General features: G+C 44.7%; 1 protein-coding gene across 2 annotated transcripts in view; it reads left to right on the top strand.

Annotated features, from left to right (window-relative positions):
- The window catches only part of USP13 (ubiquitin specific peptidase 13), a 70,242-nt gene that overhangs the window by 18,004 nt on the left and 28,737 nt on the right, over window positions 1–23,501 (top strand). For both annotated transcript variants that reach the window (XM_081910906.1, XM_081910905.1), the window contains exons 4-8: window positions 11,798–11,919; window positions 13,022–13,164; window positions 14,342–14,526; window positions 20,607–20,701; window positions 21,961–22,148. In XM_081910906.1, the coding sequence (XP_081767032.1) occupies window positions 11,798–11,919; window positions 13,022–13,164; window positions 14,342–14,526; window positions 20,607–20,701; window positions 21,961–22,148 (733 nt within the window). The remainder of the gene's footprint in view (window positions 1–11,797; window positions 11,920–13,021; window positions 13,165–14,341; window positions 14,527–20,606; window positions 20,702–21,960; window positions 22,149–23,501) is intronic.

Below are 23,501 nucleotides of genomic sequence, written 5' to 3'. Positions count from 1 at the left end.
ATCAGGGAAAAGAAACCTGCGAGCCAAATTAATGCAGCTGAAACTTTATAAAACGATCTCTCTCCTCCCACACCACCACAATTTATTACAGTGGTGCCCCGCAAGACGAACGCCTCGCAAGACGAAAAACCCGCTAGACGAAAGGGTTTTCCGTTTTGGAGGCACTTCCCAAAATGAATTCCCCTATGGGGCTGCTTCGCAAGACGAAAAAAATCTTGCATCCCCCGCGGTTTTTTTTCGCTTTTTTCGCCCTTTTCTTAAGCCGCTAAGCCGCTTATCAGCTGTTCTGCTGATAAGCCGCTTAACAGCTGATCGCTGGAAGCCGCTTGACAGCTGTAGCGCTAATCCGCTAAGCTGTCAATGGGCTTGCTTCGCAAGACGAAAAAACCGCTAAACGAAGAGAATCGCGGAACGAATTCTTTTCGTCTAGCGAGACACCACTGTATTGGGAAAATCTATTCTTTTCCAGTTCATCAACTAGCCCAGTTGTGAGTACAGATGAGATTCCCGCTGCACAAACAGGAGCATCACAATTCTGCAACCCACATTTTTAGCTTAGAGAAACGTTTGCGTCTACCTGTGTTTTTCTCCTGCCACAGAGTGACATCTAAGTGATGTCTAATTGACAGAAATGGGATAGCCTCTGTTATATAGGGTGGGTTTTTTGTGGGGGGTGTGAACATTCAACCTACTACCCAACTCATTTAGTGCTTAAGCCCGTAAATAGAGATGCTACTCTCTGAAACAGGGAAGAGTGTTGAATATTGGTGATTTAAAGTACCCCTGAATAAGTAGCATAGCATGGGGTGGGGGGGGGAGAGGATGCTTTACCTGTGTCAAAAATTCAGTGGTTTTTAGGGGTGCTTGAAATCCCCCCCAACTTGGAAAAAGCAGTACATTAATCTAAGAAGGGCAGGCAGACTGGTAGTCTACCATTGCAGTTGGTAAAGATGACACCTAGGAAAGTGGTCTTGCCTTGTTTATCATTTTATGTATCCCTGATGACGTATCAAAATGATGTGTGAACAGAGCCCCAGGTTGACTTCAGGTTATTGCAAGGAAGTTTCTGGTTAAGTGAATGGATAACATGTTGAAGGTTGTTGTCGTTTAGTCGTGTCCGACTCTTCATGACCCCATGGACCAGAGAGCGCCAGGCACTCCTGTCTTCCACTGCCTCCCGCAGTTTGGTCAAACTCATGCTGGTAGCTTCGAGAACACTGTCCAAGCATCTCGTCCTCTGTCGTCCCCTTCTCCTTGTGCCCTCCATCTTTCCCAACATCAGGGTCTTTTCCAGGGAGTCTTCTCTTCTCATGAGGTGGCCAAAGTATTGGAGCCTCAGCTTCAGGATCTGTCCTTCCAGTGAGCACTCAGGGCTGATTTCCTTCAGAATGGATAGGTTTGATCTTCTTGCAGTCCACGGGACTCTCAAGAGTCTCCTCCAGCACCATAATTCAAAAGCATCAATTCTTCAGAGATCAGCCTTCTTTATGGTCCAGCTCTCACTTCCATACATCACTAATGTTGAAGGTACTGATGAACAATTGAGTTATCCAGTCTGACAGGGGCTGTGTAATAAAATTTGACTGAATAAAAATATGTAACGGTTTAAGTGACCTGCTTTTTATTAAATGGGGGAGCTGTGGCAGAGAAGCAGTAGCAATTTTGAACTTCTGAATCCCCACCTAGTGAGCTATATCATTATCTTGAAGATTTTTCCTACAGCTGGTTGATGGTTTGCTCACGTGCACAAGCGACAACACTTTCTATCCCTATTTCAAATGTGAGTTTAACCTGGAATTGAAAAATGTTGTCTTATATGTGCGCATCTTCAATTTCCCTGAACCATTTCCAACACGAACAAATAAGACAGTTGGGGACTAGTTATTTCACTTAGCTGGGATAGATGGTTATGACCAGTGCTTTCCCCCCTAAAAATAATGTTTAGGGGTATGCATACCCCTGCGTCCTCCCCGAAAAAAAGCATAGCTTATGACTGTTTTGCAGGCTTGCAAAAGTTCCCAACATTCACTGCCAAAATAGCAATGAGGAAGAGAAAATAAAACTAATCACAACCTGTGAGTAAAGCAGAAATGAGTTGACAAGCACAGAAAGCAGTATGCGATTACATTCAGCCTTACTTAATCCCGCATCAAAAGTTTCCCGCAAATGCAGCCTGCCAATCCGGTTTGAACATTTGTTGCATTCTCACTTGTAATGCTCTTTGAGGTAGAAACCTATTAAGGACATTAAATTCCCTCCAATCCCTTCTGTATTAGAAGCATCCTTAATTGATCGCCTTATGCAAATTTGCAAGCAAGCAATCGCAAAGACAGAGCGGAAAAGAAGGTGAGGTTTCTTTTTCAAATATTCCATATGCAGTGGCTCCTATTTCTTGCCTAATGCCTGTGTTTGTGGAGAGGGCTTCAGTCATGGTACACCACCACATATGGTGTTTCTCAGGCATTTGCAGTGCTGGTCTAAAAACTGAAAGCTCTGCATCATGGTGTGTGATCCTAGCTGCCTATCCAGGGGCTGGCAGCTAATATGTGCAGGCATTTCCTATGGCCGACATTGTAGTGTGAGTTAATCTCAGCCAAGCCTTAGCTTGGCCATAGATTCACTGCAAAGCCTCATTTCCCCCATCTGTGAAATGGAAAGAGTGATGCCGTGTCTCACTTATAGGGTTGCTTTCAGCGTGAATGAAGTAAAACCTATCTGAATTGCTGCGCTGTTGGAAAGATGCAATAGTCAGTTGTTGGTTGGGACACTTTATTTGGCTTGGGATACCCCCCTCCCCCCTCCCTGTTTCTATTTCATTTCAAGTCTTTAAAGGTGCATGCTGTTGCATGCATGCCACAATGCCGTGAGTGTCTCGCCATAAAATTAGGCTTCAGGGCCCTGGCTAAAGTGACCCATTCCAAAGTTAACAGCATAGCAGATTCTGGTAAGATGCATCATAAACCCTAAATTGCCCTGCAAGCTTGTTTTTCCAAGCCGGCAGATAATGGTTCCCAGAGTGCATATATTATTCATGGTCAGTTTTTATAAGCTTGATTTGCTGCAAATAGAACTTTCTTCCCTCGAATTCTGACCAAACAGGCAGATTCCATTTTCTAAAACACCTGATTTTGCTGATTAGCAGTGGTGTTAACAATAATTTTGGGGACGCGGGTGGCGCTGTGGGTAAAAGCCTCAGCGCCTAGGGCTTGCTGATCGAAAGGTCGGCGGTTCGAATCCCCGCGGCGGGGTGCGCTCCCGTCGTTCGGTCCCAGCGCCTGCCAACCTAGCAGTTCGAAAGCACCCTTGGGTGCAAGTAGATAAATAGGGACCGCTTTCTAGCGGGAAGGTAAACGGCGTTTCCGTGTGCAGCTCTGGCTCGCCAGAGCAGTGATGTCACGCTGGCCACGTGACCCGGAAGTGTCTCCGGACAGCGCTGGCCCCTGGCCTCTTGAGTGAGATGGGCGCACAACCCCAGAGTCTGGCAAGACTGGCCCGTACGGGCAGGGGTACCTTTACCTTTACCTTTTTAACAATAATTTACATTGGCACCCATTGTGATGCCTCCCCCTGCCAGTGATTGGGGAGTGTGAGTTTGACGTATATTTAACGTTTAGTTTTATCAGTATCCTTTAATGAATGTTGCATTTTCCTTGTAAACTGCTTAGAGGTTCTACTACAATCAAGCAGTACTGTATATAGGTTTTGTTAAATAAAATAAATCAAGACGTTGCTTTGCGTAAACCACTTGAGGCTTTTGTGAATTAAGTGGTATATGAATTTTGCTAAATTAAAGAAATAATCCAAGAACATCTGGATGACACCATGTTGGCTACCCAATAATAATTCTTTCAATAATCCTGTATGGCAGACCAGAATTGTCTTTGATTTGGCATCCACCTTCATGGTGGTCTCTTATCAGTTTCCTCTGGCAGATGAAGACCCTCATTTATCAAATGACCCTTCCCACATGTTGGTATATAGAGGCATACAGTTGGTATACCAAGGCTGTTGGATCTTTGTATGTTTCTAACTGGACTAATTGTTTCTGCTCCTTTTCGTTAAATTGTGGATATTTAGGTTGGACTTTTGAGAGGCAGTCAGATGTAGTGGTCAGAGTGTTGGACTGGGAAGATCTGGGTTCAAACCCCAGTGAGTCCCAAGGCTCAGCATGTGGGCCAGTGACTCTCTCTGGGGGCTAACCTACTTCACAGCGTCATTATGGGGACATGAACATTGGGCAGGAAGAGAACCGTTGAGTTCATTGAAGGAGAAGCAAGACATGCCATATTTACTCGAATGTAATGCACATCTCATTTGGCCAAATTCCGTCGTGAACATTAGCATAGGCATTAGATTTGATGGCACCAGCAACTACTTTTTTGGTTTAAAGGTTTTGAAAATGGAGGTGTGCATTAGGTTCGATGGTGCATTAAAGGGTAAAGGTAAAGGGACCCCTGACCATTAGGTCCATTCGTGACCAAGTCTGGGTTTGCGGTGCTCATCTTGCTTTATTGGCCGAGGGAGCCGGCGTACAGCTTCCGGGTCATGTGGCCAGCATGACTAAGCCACTTCTGGCGAACCAGAACAGTGCATGGAAATGCAATTTACCTTCCCGCTGGAGTGGTACCTATTTATCTACTTGCACTTCGTGCTTTCGAACTGCTAGGTTGGCAGGAGCAGAGACCGAGGAATGGGAGCTCACCCCGTCGCGAGGATTTGAACCGCTGACCTTCTGATTGGCAAGTCCTAGGTTCTGTGGTTTAACCCACAGCGCCACCCACATTCCCACTGCGTTGATGGCGCATTAGATTTGTGTAAATATGGTATATGTAATAATGAACAAATGAACATGGAATGGGGTTCTCCCCACTTCCCAGCTTTCTCATTCAGTCAAGGCTGCAGCAGCTCATACTCTCTGGGATGGGATGAAATACAGGGGTAAAAGGGAAGTCTGCACTTGTGCGCGATCCTCTTCTTATCTCCCTTCCTTGAGTGCAGTGGGCATCCTCTTTGGGAGCCCAGCTCGGGATCCGATTTATACTGCTATTAATAGCACATTCAGTTGGTAACATCTAAATCTGATCTGGGCATGTCTAGTCAAGCAGCTCCCCATTTTCTTTCCCCTTCCAGCATGTTAGCTTACGGCTCCCTTGTCTGCCTGCAGCTGGGCTTCAGCTGCTGCTTTCAGTCAGCCGGTGGCCAAGCGTTTGTCATCGTCCGTCACTAGAGTGACGTGCTCGTTGAACTTGGCCAGATGGCATCTGAAGGAAATTTACCCTACTGACTGCTTGCCCAAAAATAACAGCTTCTGGGCCCGTCTTCTCTCCCTCTGTGCTCACCCGCCTTCCCCGCAGGCTTACACCATCGCTTATTTTGCTTTGCCTGCTCTCGCCTATTCTTTTTAAAGTGCGGTTTTGGTGACCTTTGGTTGTGACTCTTCTGATGACAGCACTGCTTTAAAACTGAGGTTCTGATTCACTGAGCTTCCAGCCCCGTAGAAGGGAATTGCAATGTACTCTCTGCATTAGCTTTTTCAAACATTTTAATAAGTTTATCTGGCAGCAGCTGGAGTCTTCGCTGAAGGGGAATAACGGAGACCCTCTCAGTGCTACCCAAACACCTTGAAGCGCTCATCAGTTTTGGAAGAGAGCTCTTTATCAAGATGGCTTCTGTGTCATAGAAGGACAGCAACATCCAGAGAATTGTTCAGTTTTCTGTTCCAGCATTTTGAAAGAAAGATACCCATTTCACAGAATTGTAGAGTTGGAAGAGACCATGTGGGTCATCTAGTCCAACCCCTTGCAATGCAGAAATCTTTTGCCCAACATGGGGCTCGAACCCACGACCTTGAGATTAAGAGTCTCATGCTCTACCAACTCCACACACATTTTAAGGGATGGTGAACTTACATTTATTCCAGGTCTCTTCTATCTATCCCTTCATAAACTAGAAAATATTGCAGGGCTCGGCAGGGAATTTCCAGAGAGCAGAATCCTGTAAACATTAATTAGATTAAGGTTAATTATATTACGCCCTTACAGTGGTACTTTGGGGTAAGTACTTAATTCGTTCTGGAGGTCCATTCTTAACCTGAAACTGTTCTTAATCTGAAGCACCACTTTAGCTAGTGGGGCCTCCTGCTGCCGCTGCACCACCGGAGCACGATTTCTGTTCTCATCCTGAAGCAAAGTTCTTAACCTGAGGTACTATTTCTGGGTTTGCGGAGTCTGTAACCTGAAGCGTATGTAACCTGAAGTGTATGTAACCCGAGGTACCACTGTACTTGAGCAAGGAAAACTTGAGTACCTGATTTTCACACTTTAGGTGCAGAAACAGGGGCAGGAAATCTCAGGCCATGACCCTCAAATGTGGCCGCACTGTCTGGCCCTTGGACTCTCTGCAAGTCCGTTGAAACTAGCCTACTGTACAAAGGTCATGTTTACATTTGTTGCTCCACCCACCTCTGACTCCACCCACCACTGGCATGTGGCCCTCAGCAGATTGCCCAGCAGGAAATGTGGCCCTCAGGCTGAAGAAGATTCCTCACCTCTGTGCTAAAAGGTTGTCTTGAGAAGCTCTACCTTATACTAAAGTAAAAAGAGATGGATCCCACAGCCATCACTGATGTGTAAAAGGGACCCTTGTATCATCCTCTGCACAAATATCAGATATCTTGCAAAATATATGAAAATCAAAGAGGCCCATCATAACATTCATGCTGAGCTTAAGTGAAGTGATTTATGTGAAAATGTGCATAGGTGTTTGTTCCTCACTACACAGTTTGGGAAAGATCTTGGAGATCAGGTTCCAGATCAGGTTCAGGCTAAGGCGTTTTTGAGGCGTCCTTGTTTGCAGGAGCGAGCATGGTGTTGTTAGGTTGTTGTTGTTTAGTTGTATCCGACTCTTCGTGACCCCATGGACCAGAGCACGCCAGGCACTCCTGTCTTCCACTGCCTCCCGCAGTTTGGTCAATCTCATGCTGGTAGCTTCGAGAACACTGTCCAACCATCTCATCCTCTGTCATCCCCTTCTCCTTGTGCCCTCCATCTTTCCCAACATCAGGGTCTTTTCCAGGGAGTCTTCTCTTCTCATGAGGTGGACAAAGTATTGGAGCCTCAGCTTCACGATCTGTCCTACCAATACTAAAATATAGGTTTCAGATTACTAGTCACCTGCGTGGCTGGGCACCAGGAATTTTTCTAGTACTGAAATATTGTAGAATTTTGAAAGCACTTTTGTCAATTCCAAATATATGGCCTGCTTCCTGAAACTTGATACAGCTTTTCCTCAATGAAAGTCTTATTTCCCTAGCACCTTTAGCATGATTGAAACTACCGGTATATTGTAGAAGTTTTATGTTTCCTTCTAAAAGAACCCTGTGAAAGAGATCTTTAAGCTCATTGCTCAAACTCATCAAGTCCAGGAAATAGTTGCTTGCATTGAAGAAATACTTGAACCCAGAAGTTCTATATGCAGCTTTTGTTTCCATTGGACTTTTTGACTCATAAATTGTCAGAAGGGACAACGCTGTAGCATTTATAACTATAAAATAACTGAAATGCTGCTTGAGATGTGAAGACCAAGATCCTAATTTCCCATAATTGCTGGGTAATTCAAGGGATTAGTTAGTTGACTGAAATAATAGAACCTTTCAACTCCAGGTCACTGCTTCACTTCCTGATGGGGGTCATTCTTGCCAGCAAAGTAATTAACATCCAGTTATTGGAAAGTATTCTGACTTTAAGTCGGTGAAATTCCCATGTTTCCATTTGGAATGGACCCATATTTTATAATGGGTGCGTTATGCCAATAATGAATTGTCCTCAGTAGTTAATGAAGTGAAGAAATAAAAATATTGGCCATTGGGATTGAAAAGAGCTTGCTGCAGAGAGCAAGCTCATCCCTTCCCTTCTTTTAGGTCAAACAATGTGTGGAAGGCAAGGAAAAGGGTCTGCAGTCTCAAAGTTTTTTGTTCCTCTGGATAAATTGGCTACATACAGCCCATTCCATACTTTAAATCTGAGATTGTTCATGAAGGGGTGTGCATGTAATTCAGGTGTCTGAATTTTTGGCAGCTTATTTGGAATTGTGCGTGAATTAGAGGTTCAGACTAGATGACTCAGTTTGCGTTGTGAAGGAAACCCCCCCCCCCATATATTACACAGCATAATACTATTATTTCCTCCATGGCAGAATTGTTTTCTCTTTAGTCTCAGCAGGGCTTAGCCCCAGAAACTCTCTTCACAATGGCAGGAGTGCGACTGAGAGTACCTCTGAGCAAGTACAGATTTTGTTATTTCTTTGTCTTTTGTCTCTCCCACAGCCCCAAATCACAGCCTGACTCAACACCTAGGATTAGAAGGCAGGCTGTGCCTCTCAGTCTAGACACTGAAGCTCAAGATCTCCTCTCTCTAAAAGACTGAAAGTTTAATACCCGCCTTCTTCCCCCCTTCCCCAATCTTATACTGTATACAATATTAAAGTCTCACATCAAATATAACTGATCTATAAAAATGACTCCATGATCTGAAAACTGAGACAATGTATGTACTTTTGAAACCCAAGTAAATCATTAATAAAAACATTTTTTTTAAAAAAAACGTAGCCATTACACTTGTATATACCTTCCGCTTTGCGTGTAAGTGTTGAATTGTGGGAGATATTTGTTCTATTAGGTATAGTGTTTCATCAATACCTTTTGGCTAAAATAAATATGATTAGTATTAGCAATTGGGAGAAGATTCTGTAATTGCATTCCCCAATAACTGATTGAGCACCCTTTTATACATGGGAGCTGGTGACTTCCTCTCTGATTTTCCACCTGTATATGGGAATGGGCCATTGGCGAACTAAACAATCTATGGTCTTTTAAACTGTGGGTTTTTAAAATTGGTTTTTGATTGTTACTGTGTTACGTACTTTCAGTGGTGTAGCGTGGGGGGTGCAGGGGGGCCCGGCCGCACCGGGCGCAACATCTGGGGGTTAGGGGGCGCAAATCCACGGGTTAGGGGGCGCAAATTACTTGCCTTGCCCCGGGTGCTGACAACCCACGCTACGCCACTGCGTACTTTGTGTTTTTATATTGTGAACTGCTCCGTGAGCCTCAGGTGAAGCACTGAATTGAAATTCAATCAATGAGTGTGAACTGGGAAAGAGTCAAAGTTATAACTCTGGTTGGAGTTGTTGCAGCCTTTGTGATCTTGGAAGAAACCTAAGACTGATTCCTGGTATAGCCATGGCACAACCCCTGGCTGTATTGGTGGCCCTAGGTGTGGGGGGAGTTCCTAGTTGATGTGCATCAACAGAACTCCCCCTACTGGTGGTTAACCCTTCTGAAACTTCCTGTAGGCGGTCAGGAGTCAGATATAGTCAGTTTGATTCCAATGCCTAACCCAAAACCACTCACATTCTGTAACCAATAAAGTTGTGGCCTTTTTTAGCCCATTAACCTAAAATACTTGAGTCAAGTGTCTTTATTCCAACTAAGGGGGAGGGTTCAGGGCCTTGCCACACAACAGATGTTTCCAAAGGTACCTCGTGTTACGTACTTAATCCATTCCGGAGGTCCGTTTGTAACCTGAAACCGCTCATAACATGAGGCGTGCTTTCACTAATGGCGCCTCCCACTGCTGCCGTGCCACCAGAGCACGACTTCTCGCATCCCAGGGCAAAGGTCGCAACAAGGGGCATCTATTTCCCGGTTAGCGGAGCGCATAACCCGCAGCATTTGTACATAACACGAGGTACCACTGTATGTAGGAGAGCCTGGGGGGGGGGGTATAGGAAAGGGGTGGTTGGCAGAGTGGGCAAAGGAGAGAACTAACCTTGAGCGTCTGCATGGTTTCTGTTGAACTGGTATTGGGGAAACCCAAACTGAATGTACAGTGGTACCTCAGGTAAAGTACTTAATTCGTTCCGGAGGTCCGTTCTTAACCTGAAACTGTTCTTAACCTGAAGCACCACTTTAGCTAATGAGGCCTCCCGCTGCTGCCACGCCGCCACCGCACAATTTCTGTTCTCACCCTGAAGCAAAGTTCTTAACCTGAGGTACTATTTCTGGGTTAGCGGAGTCTGTAACCTGAAGCGTATGTAAACTGAAGCGTATGTAACCCGAGGTACCACTGTACTGTTTTTGCAGCACATTTACTAGCAGGGTGAATGGAGCGATGGATGACTGTAGTCTGGAGATTGACAAGATATATTGGAGTGTTTGGTGTGCATTGGCAGGAAAAGTGACATTGGATGAGCTTGTGAGTATTGTCTGATTTTTGCTTTTGCCGTAGGGAAATTAGTAGTATTTAAGAGGGATTCTGGATGTGATGTGATTGTGTGGGTGTGTTGTGAGTCAGGCCTTGGCAAGAGGAGAGGGATCCCTGGCTCTCAAGATGTTTCGCAATGTGATGCCATGTTTTTTCCCCTTTTTGTGGATTCTAAATTTTGTTTGGTATTGTAGTTTATCAGTCTCAGTATTTATAGATAGGGATACAGTGGTACCTCGGGTTAAGTACTTAATTCGTTCCGGAGGTCTGTTCTTAACCTGAGACTGTTCTTAACCTGAAGCACCACTTTAGCTAATGGGGCCTCCTGCTGCTGCTGTGCCGCCGGAGCCCGATTTCTGTTCTTATCCTGAAGCAAAGTTCTTAACCTGAGGCACTATTTCTGGGTTAACGGAGTGTGTAACCTGAAGCGTATGTAACCTGAAGCATATGTAACCTGAGGTACCACTGTATTGTATTGTTGTAACCAGCTTATTTGTTAACATTTGTTTATATATTTGTTTATATATTACATCAGTGTCCAGGGGGCTGTACACAGTCAGAATAAGAATTCTACCCTAAAGGGTGTACAGTCGAAAACAGCCAATATAAACAATACAGTAAAAAAATCAATTGTTTAAAATGTCCAGTTCACAAACCATTGCACCAGCTATACTAAAACAGCCACCCACAACTGGAACCAGAAGTCTTCACTGTTTAGGGCAAACGGATTGCTTGGCTGATGGTTGAAACTTGGTTTGCATCTCTGGGCGATGGCTCCCATAAGTACATAACTGAGGAGTAGGAGAAATGAACATAAGCTCAGAAAATATGCTGAAGTCTTCCAGGTGCTTCTCTCTCACTCCAGTCCTCTCCTCCAGCAAGCCAAGAGGCTGCCTTGGTATTAAGTGTTTTATATATATATCACCATATATATGTTCATGAAATGAATAAATAAAATTTCACAGTTTGGGTACATGTGGGTGGTAGAGAACCACGTACATAGCCTTGACCTCCTAGGAAGAAAGGTTGGAATGTACTGAATAAACAAGCTGTCATTTTAAAAAAACTGAAATTTTCCTCAAGAGGCTTAATTAAAGAGAGAGAGAAAATATTGCCTGAGAGTACATGGTTTATTGAATTAACATTTGAACTTTTGTTGTCCTGCTAATTGATTTAAAAGTGTTAACTTTTAAAGAAGATTCCACCTAAACATTAGGAAGAACTTCCTGACAGTAAGAGCTGTTGGACAGTGGAATTTGCTGCCAAGGAGTGTGGTGGAGTCTCCTTATTTGGAGGTCTTTAAGCAGAGGCTTGACAACCATATGTCAGGAGTGCTCTGATGGTGTTTCCTGCTTGGCAGGGGGTTGGACTCGATGGCCCTTGTGGTCTCTTCCAACTCTATGATTCTATGATTCTAACTTGAGCAACTAGGTGCCTGGGAATTTCCCTAGCAAAGCCTGGTGTAGCTCTAATATCTTTACCTGTTATCATTTTAATGCTCTGAGTTTTCTCTCTCTTTCTCTTTCTCTCCCTCTCAGACCTAGAATCCAATGGTGATTTAAACAACGATGATTATGAATTTGAGGATGAAGCTAAACTTGTCATATTTCCAGACCACTTTGAAATTCCTTTACCCAACATAGAAGAGTTGCCAGCTTTGGTAAGTGTGGGTAACAGACAAAGAATGGGATTTAAACTGATTTAATCTGTTTTCACTCTTAAAGGATCATGGGTGCCAAGCCTGGGAAAGACCTATTTGTGGGACCTTGGAGAACTGCTAGACCAGGCCACACTGAGCTTAAGTAGGGTTTTAAGGCAGATCCTTATATTTTGGTAGAGCAGTGGAATACAATGGCCGAGAGTGTATGTGTTGCATTGCTGAATCCTTTCCTGAGATATTGACTCAGCCTTGAACTCACTTGATGGCCTTGGGCAATATGTTGTCTTTTAGTCTTAACACTACTCCTCTGCAATATAGGGATACTTTTGACCTGCCTTGCAGGGCTCTTGTGAGGACTACGGAAACAGTTTGATCATTCTAAAGTGCTATATGAAAGCTAATTGCTTATCATTACTGGTGTACTTGGTTGCAAACACTGATTATCTCCCACTTGGACTACTGCAATGCGCTCTACGTGGGGCTACCTTTGAAGGTGACCCGGAAACTACAACTAATCCAGAACGCGTCAGCTAGACTGGTGACTGGGAGCGGCTGCCGAGACCATATAACACCGGTCTTGAAAGACCTACATTGGCTCACAGTATGTTTCCGAGCACAATTCAAAGTGTTGGTGCTGACCTTTAAAGCCCTAAAAGGCCTCGGTCCAGTATATCTGAAGGAGCGTCTCCACCCCCATCGTTCTACCCGGACATTGAGGTCCAGCTCCGAGGGCCTTCTGGCGGTTCCCTCCCTGTGAGAAGCCAAGTTACAGGGAACCAGGCAGAGGGCCTTCTCGGTAGTGGCACCCGCCCTGTGGAACGCCCTCCCACCAGATGTCAAAGAGAGCGACAACTACCAGACTTTTAGAAGACATTTGAAGGCAGCCCTGTTTAGGGAAGCTTTTAATGTTTGATGTATTACAGTATTTTAATATTTTTTTGGAAGCCGCCCAGAGTTGCTAGGGAAGCCCAGCCAGATGGCGGGGTATAAATAATGAATTATTATTATTATTATTATTATTACATAGGGATAGTTTTGTCTTTTGGTTTTGGTTTTTTACATTGCCTTTTATGTTCACTTTGACTTTGCCCCCTACCTCTAGGTTACGATAGCTTGCGACGCAGTCCTCAGTTCGAAATCTCCTTATAGGAAGCAAGACCCAGATTCATGGGAAGAGGAGCTGCAAGTCTCCAAACATGCCAACACACTTGTACAGATGGACAATGGAGTCAGGATTCCTCCCAGGTGAGACTGTTGCACTTTGTTACCTAAGAACTGCCCTGTGGAACAGATCCCAGAACCCACCTAATCCAGCTCTCCATCCCATGTTAACCAATTGGATGCCTTTGGGGATGGGTGGTTAGGATAGGTACCTGGTTAAAGAACAAGACCAGAAAACCACACTTGCCAAGAATAATGTGATACAGAGAGAAATAGCTAAGGAGCTGTCGGGTAAGACCTTCCAGGAGGGCCCCACCCCCACCCCATAGCACATAGATATATAGCGCAACACTTTTATAGAAACCATCTTATCTGTCACTCCTCTCATTTTCTGTCTGCAGCAGCCATTAAGTTCCCTGTTGGCAGCTATTTATGTTTTCTTCATACCCATTAACACTGCATTAATCCATTATCTGCCTCACGCAAAGGACATTAAAGTTAATTAAATGATTCTAAAGTGCTCTGCTGTACGTTATATGGTTTTATAACATTTAATATACAATGTTTTAAACCGTTGGCAGGTCTTTCTGCTTTATTTGACACGTTTGTATTGAGTGTTCTGTATTGAATACGCAGTATAGGAGGACAGTTTGCTCACATTAATCCCTTTTTACCCAGTCCTCCCTGTTCCTGCCTTTCCATCTTTTTGTCCCCCCACTACCGAAATGTTGGTTGTAAGTTTTTCTAGAGCTGAATGTCTGTTGTGTTCCTTTTCTTACATTGGTCTTTATATATACAGTGTATATATATATATATATATATATATATATATATATATATATATTGATAGCACCATGGACCAGATTCAACTAACAGATCCTCCTAGTAGACTTCTCCTTGCATAAGAGGGCTCCCTGCATGTCCCCCAATTGGCTCTGGGCAGCTCAGGGGTGAACATAAGAAGGAGAGGCTTGTTTCCTCAGACAAGCAGAAACGCTTATGTTAAGAAAACATTTGTAACAGAGCAATACTGAATTTCTTCCTCCGTACAGTTATCGTTAATGAAGAACAACAGTTTTTGAGGATTGGTGATGTGGGGCTACTCAGATGGCAGCAGATTGTTGTTGTCCCATTGGCAGTTGACAAGTAGAACCCTATGATTAATCCAGTGTGGGAATCTTGGCCACTTGCTTGTTTTGGAGGTAGACCCAGGTTTCCCCAGTACTGCCAATCTAACCCCTGAATGTTTCTTGCTTTTCAGTGGCTGGAAATGCTCAAAATGCGACCTGCGGGAGAATCTTTGGCTGAATCTCACAGATGGGTCAGTACTGTGCGGAAAGTGGTTCTTTTACGGCAGTGGAGGAAATGGACATGCGCTGGAACACTATAAGGAGATGGGTTATCCCTTAGCAGTGAAGCTTGGAACAATTACTCCCGATGGTGCAGGTTAGTCAGTAGGAAAATAAGTACCTTTTATCAGGTAGCCCACATCATCACTGTCTCTTGCTTTTATCACAGACATGTAGTATAGAAGAGGGTAGGAAAACGAGGAAGTAAGCAGGGGTTTTACAGAAGCTGAATTCGGGATGAGATACAACATTCTGCACTCTCACAGAACTGGGATATGCACAAGTGTCCTGGATGATATCTTTTCTACATTGCAACTCTGGGCCGCAGGATTGCAACTCTGGGCCTAATGACTGAGCAGAGTTTTGAACGTTGAGTTTGCTATGTTCTGTAGTTGACAGGATACGTCCTTCAAACAATACTGGAACCACACAGAAAGGCCAGTAAGGGAGAACACATCTGACTGTTCTCAACAAAGGCTGGCCATGTTGTGCAACTCAAAGGATTCTCATTCCTGCCCATGCACACAGTTTTGCTGCAAAGCTAGCCAAAGCGGAGAAACACATCTTTTCAGTATTGCCACGGCAAAACAGATTTGGTGCTTGGCTTGAGTGTGCAACATCCAAGGGAGGCTGCACGTTTAGAACAAAGGGATTTGCAGACCCCTTCAGCATAGCCACGTTTTTGTTACTCGGCTCCCAGGGGCCCTGTGGCTCAGCTGGCGGCTCTCTGCAGCTCTCCTTCCACCCCCAAACTCTTGCCGTAGAATTAATGCAGCGTCAGGAAGCACATAAATCATTGGAACTTCTGGCTGCGACTGAAAAGGGCAGAGTGGCCTCTTGTCATTGTTAATGGTTGTGCACTGAGGGCATAGGGACAAAATTTATTAGAAGAAGGGATGCTAATGAGGCTTATGTGCCCATCATGATGCACGATTGACATACTGCTCTGGAGGGCTTCCATCTGGCCAGGGGTGGGGTGGGGATCAAAGGCTCTGGTCTTGAGTCACCTGCATAATATTTTGGCCAAAGCAGGCTATTAAGAGGACCGACATATTGCAGTGGGAATTTGCGTAACAGTACAGATTTCAGTTGGTTAATAATAGAACAGAGCCATAGCAGAGAATTAAACATGCACGTAGTCTTTTAAGTATCCTAGGTTACCTTTAAAATCTTTATCATTTATCCTTGCAAACAATTCTTTTAGAAGGGAGGGGAGGAGGGACAATAGTTCTCTGTGTACTCTTCGCTCCCTTCGCCCCCCCCCCCGAAAAACACAATAGGCCAGACAACGTGTTTTATTCCTGCTTACAGTAAACAAGAGCAGTTTACTAATCATTAATATTTTCTTTTTGTCTAATTTGTGATCAGTTAGATACCAGAGGGTCCTAAATACAAAAGGAAATATGAAACAAGTTTGCAGTCAGTATTGTGAAAAATTCAGGTTTGAAAGTGTACTGATCTTTTGATGTCAGCGGAGAACTGTAAGATTCGGTTGCATCCCATTCTTATAACTGCTAAAAGGAATTAGTGCAGTTTGCATTTCCAGGGTTCCTTGAGTGCAAACTCAAATGAAAAAAGAAGAAATTTTAAAGATATCCAGAGGGGTTGCTTTGTAATCTGTTTCTGCGAAAACAACAAAGGATCTTGTAAGACTTTAAAAGACTGACAAATTATGTTATGTCGTAAGCCTTTGTGGCTTGGAGCCTTCTTCATCAGAAATATGAAATGTAATCCTCAGTTGGCATGGATGTAATGTAAAAGTTGGGGTAAAATGGCAATGAAAGGCAAACAAAGATTTGTATCCAAGTGACCTATCAGCACTTCAAAAGTTGACCTCAGCTGGCCTCTGGAGTGGCTTATTTGCATGGGCTTAAGGTTTCAAATGTTATTGTTTTGTCCCTGTTTTGTTTTATCTCCAGTCAGACATCCATATGGATGTTTTTTCCAGCTGAAGTGAAATGCTTCAAATACTGTTACAGATGTAACCCAAGGTTCATTTAGGTGGCTCTGATGAAGGTGGCTCTGATAAAGCACACAAACTTTTTCCAGGTGTCGCACAGCATTGTGACTTAACTGGAAAAGCACGGGAACACTGAGCTCTTGTTTACAGAGGGGAACAATAACATGTACCTGGAAACAGAGACTCCTTTGGCATGCAATGGCAGCAGAAGGGCACCATGCCTATCCATAAATGCCAGCAGGGTCACCCTTGGCAGACACTAGCGGAGAGAATGCTGGACTTTCTCAGCTGGACATCGCAGCGCTTATCGAGAGGAACACTGCTCCTGTTTTTGCCTTGCAGGATTTAGGAGGCCAGAAATTATATGGCTGGATGATGCTCACGGTTTTAGCTCTGATAAAACCTTAGTATGCTGCTTTTGAACCCAAATTAGGATTACAAGGCGATTTAGCAGCAGTAGCAGATCTGAAATTCTAGCAAATTTTAAGTTTCTCCTTCCACTGTTCTTATGGAGAAAGAGGTCATTTGTTATTATCGTTTTTCAAATAAAGAGGGTGGAAATTAGGGGTGGCCTATCCTGTTTCACTGCCTGAGGCAAAATGGGAAGTTCCTCACCTTTCTGCCCTTGCCAAAGCCTCATTTACCAGGATCGCATGCCTATGGCATCTGGGTTCATTCTGCAGAAATTCTGGTTCTGGCTTCTGGTGAGCTCTTGCAACAGGCCCACGAGATCACACAAATGCCTCATACAACCTTCTCAATATCTTGGGTAAACAAGGCACTCTGTCTCTCTTACCAGTGTCTCGGGAAGGGTGCATGAGGCTCTGCACAACCTCATGGAGCTCTTGCATGATTTTGCAGGGCTCTTGTGAGATTTCCCTGGAACCAGGAAGCCGCCACATCCACTTCTCTGGCAATGGTATGCGCCTGTGGAGGCACCCCTTGGATTCTACCACCCGAGGCGGCTATCTCAGACTGCCTCATGACCCTGGTGGAAATCCTTTGAACTACTGTACATACCCTCATTAGCAATATCAGCATTAGCAGATGGCAATATATTCCTTAGCAGATGGGAAGCTATGAGATGACTTGCCCCAAAGGCACACGGTATGCTTTGAATGCAGGTCTTTCAGATTCAAGTGCAGAGCTTTAATCTCCTGGTTCACAGTCTTGTTCATCCTTCTGTTTTGCCGCACGTACACTGAACTTTAAATCCGCTACAGTTAAAACCCAGATGAACTGGTTCCATACTGTGCTGTAAGTGAAGAGGAGACATCGACAGGTTGCCAAAGGCCAGAGATGCCTGCCTGATTCAGGGAATAGAGTAGCCCAGCAACCTCCTGCAGGGGATGGTTAAACAAATATAAACAAACAGACATAGGAGTCCTTAATGGGTCTGCCTCATGGAGAAAAACATCTTTGCCAGCCTGTTTAGACGCCACAGCTTGGATCCTAAGTTGCTCCTCCATCCATGCAATTGGGGGTTTGGGAGCAATTGCTCCCAACTCCTACCCCCTGCAGCCCACGACACCATGTGCCACACCATTCCCAAGGCTCCTGCAACCCCAGGGCCAGATTTTTGTGGGGTGTGTTCGCGTGCACATTGAGGGGGCACATTGAGGGGGGCTGCAGAGGAAAAATAGAGGCAGGAGAGGCATGTTCCGTGAACTCCGTTGCATTAAACGGAAGGAAAGTTTGGATCCACACCTGTGATACTATGTGTAGTAAGCCCATGCTTTGAGATTGGGGGAGCACGCAAGGAGTTACTTACAGGGACGAGGAGAGCAACTGAGGATTTGTGGGGAGGCACACCTGGCATGTGCTGATGTCTGTTGCAACTGTCTTGAACTTGCTGGTAAAGCAAGGCTTCCTAGAATCATAGAATTATATAGTTGGAAGAGACCCAAAGGGCTATCTCGTCTCCTGCAATGCACCTTTTTACTAGCTTCTTGGACTGCTAGTGCCATCAAGGGAAATGTTGTCTGCTTTCAACTAGCAGGCTATGCAAGAACCTGGGCGGTGGGGAGTGGGTCTGCCTTCTTATTTTGTACATAACAGCCCACACAGCTGCTCTCTCAGTGGCTACACATCCTGCTGACTACATACTACCTCCAGCATTAGAGGCAGTATGGTGTTGGTGATCATCACTGCATCTTCTGACAGTAGATTTCATAGCTGAAGTGCAGTCCCAGGTTCTTCTGCCCCAGAGCAACTACACCCTTGTGCAAATTAATTGAAACAAATAATGTAGTTTGTTGTACAAAACTCACATATACATGTATAAAACTCACACATACATACATTAGTAACAGATATGACCTCTGCTATTTTTAAGCAGCATTTGAACACGGTTTGACATGGAGTCTACTAGTTTCGAACAGTCACTCTTGATTTCCAGATCCCTGTACCACACTTGAACCAGCGCCTGAATGAGCTTCTCCATAGTCGTACAGTCTACAGCACCGAGGCGACTATTGCATATAGCCCACAAATTCTCAATGGGATTTACGTCCGGGGAATTCCCTGGCCAATCAAGTACCTGTATTTGCTGCTCTGTCATGAATTTCTTCACCACTTTCAATGTGTGATGGGGTGGGGGGTGGGGGACTAGATCCTGCTGCAATATCCCAGTGCCATCAGGGTGCCTCTTTTTTACAGCTCTGGAATAACTCCCTTTTGTAGAACCTCAATATGTTGTGGCCAGAGCATCATTCCTTCTGTTGGCTGCAGGCTTCCAACACCATAACGATCAACTGACTTTTTGTGTTTGTTTTGAGTACAGGATTACGAGTAAAATAGAAAACATGCTTTGTCTCAATTAATTTGCACAAGGGTGTAGCATTTGGAGCAGAGTGTTCTTCCTGGCAGGTGGGTCAGGAAAGTTCTCAGCAGCTGCTCTTTCTTTTGCTGATGAAGGAACAAGGCCGTCCTCCCCTTGCTGTGTTATGTTCCTCTTGAAAGGCAGGGGTTGACCTGTGCTGCGCCCTGGCTTTTAGCTAACAGTTTTTTAGGCAGAGGAGCTACTTGCAGCCTGGTGGAGAGGGAGGGACTCTTCATTTGCAGGTAGGCAGCCACTCTGATCGGGAACAAGAGAGAGCATCTGTGTACCAGTTACCAGTTGCTTCGATTTGATTTCGTGGAGAAAAGCGATCCCACAATCCCTGTCTCTCTTAATTTCTGGAGGGGAGGATCTCTCTGGGTTTAGTGGAGCAGGGTTCATAACCCTTCCCCCTTCTCCAGGCAAGAGACAACCTCTGAGTGGCCTTTTTGTTCTCTGGCCAGTGGGTAGAGCCAAACTGAGCTTATACTAAACCATTGGTTCATGCAGCCCTGCATTTTCTACTCTTGACTGGCAGTAGCTCTCTAATTTCAAGGCAGAGAAAGTCTGCCCTCTGATACCTTAAAACAGGCATGTCCAAAGTCTGTGTCTGTCTAATCCAGTCCCTATGGCAGTTAATTGGTGTCTAATCCTAAAAAAAGCTCAACAACTTGAACCCTAAAAAAAGTCAACAACTTTGGCCAGCCCTTATGCATGTTCACTTCATCAAATCTGAATTTTATTGCTATTCATGTTTTTATACTGTATTTTATGCTACTTTTACAATTAAGTGTTTTAAATTTGTTGTTAGCTGCCCTGAGCCTGGTTTTTGAACCAGGGAGGGTGGGGTATAAATAAAAATTTATTATTATTATTATTATTATTATTATTATTATTATTATTATTATTAAATCTGGCTCTCTTTGAAAAAAGTTTGGGCACCCCTGCCTTAAAAGAACTGGAGATTCCAGGGATTGAACCCGAGAACTACTGTGTGGAAAGCATTCATTCTGCTCCTTGGCTGTGACTTTCTTTCTAACACCTGAAAGCTCACTGCTGCAAGGACAGAGCCAGTTGCCTTGTTCTGCACCTCTCAAATTGCCCTGGGCAATGTGGGATGAAGCCACAGAACAGTGGCGCACCAAGCTGCTGCAGCAATGTCTGAAGGGCACCTTAGAATAGGGGTCTCTTGGTTGCCAATGGAACCATTATAATGTGGAGAACTTGGTAGCGAACAGAATGTCCAGAATTTGCTTAATAGTTGCGCTGGCATGTGTGCAGCAAAATTACTATCGCTTGGCGTATTACGTAGGTGGTAAAGCTTCAAGAATATGCTGTTGTTAAATAACGCTGATGGGTAACACTCAGTGAGCAGTCCTTTTTCTTCTTTTCTCTGCAGATGTCTATTCCTTTGATGAAGAGGAGGCGGTTTTGGACCCACACATAGCCAAACACTTAGCACATTTTGGCATTGATATGCTCCAAATGCATGTAGTAAGCGGCTTTCCTTTTATTCAGAATCTGTGTCTTCAGCAGTCATGGAAAATAGCAGGGAAAATCAGTGCCTCAATTGGAAAAGCACAGTTTCCATTAAAATATATAATCTGCTTTTCAGTTTATGTTCTCCTGCTAAAAGGCATCTGATAACATAATAAAATGACACCAGGCTGTTTCTTTCTTTCTTTTTTATTAAAGATTTTCTTGTTTTACAGAAGTAAGTGTAATGCCTCGTATTTTTTCCATGTAACATTTTTACAAATTCTGAGTTCGGTAAGGCTCTAAGCATGTAGAGTGGGAAGTGAGAAAGGAGTGGGGAACCTTTCTCAGCCCAGGGACCACATTACCTTCTGGGGAATCTTTTGGGGGCTGCTTGCGAGTGGTTGGAACAATGATTGTAAACTTAGGATCAGATACAGAGGCCCGGAATGCTGCTTTTGGCGTGAGGTTCCCCAACCCTGATGTACAATATATGTGTATTTGGAAACCAAGGCTACACTTGCCCTCCTGCCCAGGATTGAACCGTATAGTCACATTTTGCAAAGTTTAAAGAGGTAAAGGGACCCCTGACCATTAGGTCCAGTCGTGACCTAATCTTATCTCGCTTTATTGGCCAAGGGAGCCGGCGTACAGCTTCCGGGTCATGTGGCCAGCATGACTAAGCCGCTTCTGGCGAACCAGAGCAGCACACGGAAACGCTGTTTACCTTCCTGCCGGAGCGGTACCTATTTATCTACTTGCACTTTGATGTGCTTTCGAACTGCTAGGTTGTCAGGAGCAGGGACCGAGCAATGGGAGCTCACCCCGTCGCGGGGATTTGAACCGCCGACCTTCTGATCGGCAAGTCCTACGCTCTGTGGTTTAACCCACACGCCACCCGCGTCCCTAAGTTTAGGTCTCTGCAAATCGGACTCTCCATTATTATTATTTTTATCACATATTGCATGTGAAGCTCCATAGAAAAACGAGGGCGTTTTTTCCATAGAAAAAAGCAGTGGCTATTTCTGTGTTGCGGCTATAAAAGTGGGAGTAAGTTGTGATTGCAGTTGCTTAGATAATTCAGCAGGTGGAGACATGATTACATTTGTATCTCAGCAAGCAGAAAGCAAACTATTTTAATGCTTAGTGTTTCATTTGGGAAAGTTCTCAGAACAAGGTTTTTTTTCATTTTTCTATTTAAATACACCTGCTTTATAAGTTCATAACATACGCTTTTGAAAACTGCTGCTGCTTAAAAGCTTTTTTTTCTCATTCAGACGGAGAATGGCTCGAGAGATAATGACATCAAACCCAGAGTCTCTGAATGGGAAGTGATCCAAGAGTCTGGCATGAAGCTAAAGCCAATGTATGGTCCAGGATACACGGGCATGAAAAACCTGGGCAACAGCTGCTATGTCAACACTGTCCTACAAGCCATTTTCAGCATCCCTGAATTTCAGAGAGCGTAAGTCATTCTAGGGAAGTTTTGCGGCAACCAGATTAGAACCTCTTATGTTTCTCATTGCACTACTAAGGCTCGCTACAGTACACAATGGCAAACTCCAGGTCTGCCCCAATGCTTATCCCCAATAGGGATCTGTGGTTAATTGGGACTTCCTGGGAAGTATGCCTGTCCATTGGTGAATGTAGTTGTTGCATTCTCACTTTACCGTATTTTTCGCCCTATAGGACGCACCGTCCCATAAGGCGCACCTAGGATTTTGGGGGGAAATAAAGGGGAAAAAATTATTCCCCCCCCCCCCAGGCGCGGGGTTGGAGCGGGGGAGGCCCGAGCTTCCCCCGACCCCAGCCCCCAAACAGGCAGCTCTCTGCAAGCCGTGGGAGCCGAGCACTGGCTCCCACTGCTTGCAGAGAGGTCCGCGAAGCCTGGATGCGCTGAGCTCAGCGTGCGCAGGCTTCGGCATGCAGACAACTCTCCGCAAGCAGCGGGAGTGCTCCCGCTGCTTGCAGAGAGGTCCGTGAAGCCTGGAGAGCGAGAGGGGTCGGTGCGCACCGACCCCTCTCGTTCTCCAGGCTTCAGCGAAAGCCTGCATTTGCCCCATAAGACGCACACACATTTCTTCTTCATTTTTGGAGGAGAAAAGTGCGTCCTATAGGGCGAAAAATACGGTACATATTTTGTTAGATGTGAAGTGAGTCTAATAGATACATGTCCAACCCATGTTTTATTTTTTCCATCTCTCTTTTTTTGAAAGCACTCCTAAGCTTGCTGGATTTTATAGGGATCCTTCATCCTCTACTCCAACGCCTGCAGCAACCATCTGTTTATTGAGTGCATATATAAATACTTTCAAGCACAGTGGTGTGAATCCCCTGAGAGCCCCCTGGCCAGAGGGGATTGCTCTTCATTAGAATCCCTTCCCCCTGTCAACTGCACACTCTTGCCTGGCAACAGGGTCTGCATAGCTGTGTTAGGAACTAATCCACTCCATCCTTCAGCCAGATGGAGATGGGGAGACAGAGGAACCTCAACTGCTGTTTTGCTCCCAGAAGGAACTGTATTGCTTGTGGAGTTTTAGCAGGTGTCTCACAATTCCAACCTCCAAAATTTGAGGATAAGCATTCATTTATTTATACACCACTCTTCTACTGTTGTGCTTAAGAGTGGTTTTGCAGCATACGGATAAAAACAGAGCACTAAAACTATAAATATACAAATTGGACAGATCGTTAGATCGTATGAGTGGTATTCAATGCTGACGAAACGGGAGGGAAGGAACTTCTAGTGATTCCTGTTCTTCCTCTCTGCAGCCCCCTCTGCCCCCGAAATCTGTTCCTGAAGGACCCCCAGTCCTCC

This window comes from Podarcis melisellensis (assembly GCF_964234715.1).
Source record: "Podarcis melisellensis genome assembly, chromosome: 5".
In the NCBI taxonomy this organism is placed as follows: Eukaryota; Metazoa; Chordata; class Lepidosauria; order Squamata; family Lacertidae; genus Podarcis; species Podarcis melisellensis.
This window is presented reverse-complemented; position numbering and strand designations above follow the sequence as displayed.